We start from the raw sequence: 3,129 nt of genomic DNA, 5'->3' as shown, positions 1-3,129 counted from the left end.
TTCTTGTCACAAGCCCTCACCGAAGAGCTTTTGCAGGAAGATGATCCTCTACCAGACCCATAGTCAGCTTGTAGAATGTTCCAACTTTCTGTTCCACAGAGACTGCTTCATACACTGGAGACCAGTCCGCCGTGGCCAGTGCTAGCCCTAGGTTCAACTTTGCCACAGCAGATGCCACCCTCCGAGTAATCTTGGCCGATTTGCTTCTCGGTGGTAGCTGAACGCGGGGCGGAAGAAGAACACAACAGTGATCTCCAGTGCCAATTGGAGCGAGTGTGAGTGGATTGCGGTAGTGTTTGGCCAGGTTGGTTATGATCAAGTCCAACGTGGCCGAGCCCCGAGTGGCCTGCGTCACTACTTGCTTCAGGTGGGGATGCACTGTGAACAGGTTCTGGAGCGGCAATTTGTTGAAATCGCCACAGATCAGGAAACCAGCGTGGGGTTGTTTTCGATACAACCAGTCACAAGAGTTAATGAGATATTGAGTCATGTTGGAAGACCCAGTCTTATCGTTATTACACGGTGGATGATACACAATACCAAGGAAAAGAACCGGAACAGTCCTAGGCAGCCACCTTGGTCTAACTTGCAGCCACATTACTTCCAGTGTGTCATTTTCAAGGTCATGTAGTCTTATTGCTGGTATATCGTCTGCAATGAACAATGCCACTCCCCCACCCCGACTGTGCTGTCTATCCCTTCTGAACAGTCTGTACCCTTCAATCGATGAAACATCATCCGGGATCTGAGGTGTTAACCATGTCTCAGTAATACACGCTAGCTGTACAGAATGACTGGCCAGAGTGGCCTCTAACTCACACTTTTTACTGATCAGCGAGCGAACATTTGACAGAAACACGCTAGGAAAAGCCCTGGTACACTGTTGTGCTGGCCTAGTATGACCAGTAGAAACTAGTGGTATCTTACGAAGTACCCTGGTTCTGTTATTACAACTCAGGTAGCCATTTACATGTGTATCGGATCTGTTTGTTACATACTGTTTGATTCTACAAAGTTTCTGCCTTCTTGCAGTCCCCCCACGGTTTCCTCTCAACCTCTCGTTCGAATAACCTGCATAACACATTGTTGATTACTTCTGTCACTTTCTAACAAATAACTAAGCTATATTTATTCACACTTTGACATGGTGTACATAGAATGGTACCCCCCCCCCCCCCCGTCAGTATGTCTTAAGCATTATGATTGAAGACAAAACCCTAGCCCTTGCCCCGCACCTCCAAAATCTTACTAAAGAAATAGTGAGGTAACTTCCTGCCCCACATGTACATTGTATGTGACACTAAACACAACAGGCACAAAGCAAGAACTACTACATTAAGTTTTCTCTACATGGATGTCTAACAAACGTAACTTTCTCTAACATTCCTGAGTTCTCTCCTGTACCTACATTTGACATTTTTTCCACCTAAAACCTCATACCTCGACACAATGAGTGTACCTTGGCATTTCACCAAACAGTGCACAAACCACAGTGGTCACACATGTACGGCTTCTACCCAACTGGAACATGCTGGCTACTAGTAGGTCTTGATCCAGACAGCCTTGATACTTTTGTCAAGACTGTATTTTCCTGTGTCTGGAAAGGGTAGACTTACATGTACTAATAATACATCTGTCCTGAACCCACACTGCCCACACATGTAAATGTAGGGTCTCTCACCAGAGTGTTTGGACATGTGGGTACTCACGTCTGCTTTTTAAGCTGTGTGTAGTTCCAGATGTACTTTCTTATCCAAGCTGTTATCACACAGCTTCTCTGTGTTTCTTTAAATGACTTGACAGACTAGACTTGACACCTGTCCTGAATCCACACAAACCACACATTAAAGGTTTCTCATCAGCCGTGTGCTTGTGTTTACCTATGTGTTTCTCCAACTGTGCTTGCTTTGCTGTACAGAAGTCACACTGGTCACACTTGTACGGTTTCTCCACAGCGTGTTTAGCCATGCGTTTGTCCAAGTAACATTTCCTAGCTGTGCAGTGGTCACACTGGTCAAACTTGTACAGCTTCTGTTCTGTATGTTTCTTCATATGCATTGACAGGGCAGACTTTAATCTTGTCCTGAACCCACACTCACCACACATGTAAGGTTTCTCATCAGTGTGCATAGCCATATGTTGAATGAGAGCTGATTTTCTAGATGTGCAATAGGCACACTGGCCACACTTAAACGACTGCTGTGTTGTGTGTATCTTCATATGCGTAGACAGAACATAGAAGTGATCTGTCCTGTACCCACACTCCCCACACATGTAAGGCTTTTCACTTGCATGTTTTAACTTGTGGTTGTCCAAACTCGATTTCAAAAGCGTGCTGAAGGCACACTGGTCACACCGGTGCCTTTGTTCTGTATGGAGATGCAACCTCATATGACGAGATAGCTGAATCTTGTCGGCTGTCCTGTACCCACACTTCTCACATAAGTAGGGTTTCTCACCGGAGTGTTCAGCTATGTGTGTGTCCAGGTCCCCTTTCCTAGCTGTGCAGAAGTCACACTGGTCACATTTGTACGGCTTCCCTCTGGTATGTACCATCTTAATGTGTCTTGTCAGGCTTGACTGCCAATGTGTCTTGAATGAACACTCCCCATACATGTAAGGCATGTCACCGGTGTGTTTAGTTTAACATCGATAGCGCTCACACGGTGGTTTTATTCGGTGGTTATAGCAAAGGACCAGGCGTTATGACACCATATACACCTCGGGGCGGGTCATTAACCCTTAATTATATGACGATTGATTTCAAGCTTTGGTCATGCTTTAAACTGCAATGTGATTGTGTCACCCTTTCTTTTAGTTCGTTTTTCTGTATAGAAACCAGGTGTTCAGCATATTATAAGGTATGTGTAAGAAAGTTCCATCTTTAATATAGAGTAGAGTAACGTTATATCCCAGAAAGACAATGATTCATATGAATAATATTGCTGATTATGTGTCGGAGACGCTGAAAGTCAAGTGACAATAACATGCTGTAAAATGCCTACCAGAAACTTCGGTCCGAGATCTTCAGCCCAGCTGAAGATCCCAAATGATACTGTTACACAGTGATATGTTCTCTAATGACTGCTGTAAATTTCCTGTTATGGACAGGACTCTGCCAATACTTTA

At 44.6% G+C, this 3,129-nt stretch overlaps 1 protein-coding gene across 1 annotated transcript; it reads right to left on the bottom strand.

Annotated features, from left to right (window-relative positions):
* Positions 1-1,764: 1,764 nt before the first annotated feature.
* On the bottom strand, positions 1,765-2,556 carry LOC118411843 (zinc finger protein 723-like). The gene is made up of 2 exons (XM_035814332.1): positions 2,236-2,556; positions 1,765-2,046 (listed from the first exon to the last, which is right to left on the bottom strand). Exons 1-2 carry the CDS (start codon positions 2,554-2,556, stop codon positions 1,765-1,767), a joined length of 603 nt encoding a protein of 200 aa, XP_035670225.1.
* Positions 2,557-3,129: the final 573 nt, after the last annotated feature.

The sequence above is a fragment of the Branchiostoma floridae genome, chromosome 3 (genome assembly GCF_000003815.2).
Source record: "Branchiostoma floridae strain S238N-H82 chromosome 3, Bfl_VNyyK, whole genome shotgun sequence".
NCBI lineage: Eukaryota > Metazoa > Chordata > Leptocardii > Amphioxiformes > Branchiostomatidae > Branchiostoma > Branchiostoma floridae.
This window is presented reverse-complemented; position numbering and strand designations above follow the sequence as displayed.

Excerpts from the sequence above, each read along its gene's own strand:
- LOC118411843 (XM_035814332.1), bottom strand. The coding sequence starts at position 2,556 with ATGGTACATACCAGAGGGAAGCCGTACAAATGTGACCAGTGTGACTTC. Across the intron at positions 2,047-2,235 it reads ACAGGACAGATCACTTCTAT|AAACATACAGAACAGAAGCT; the intron begins GTTCTGTCTACG and ends ATGCATATGAAG.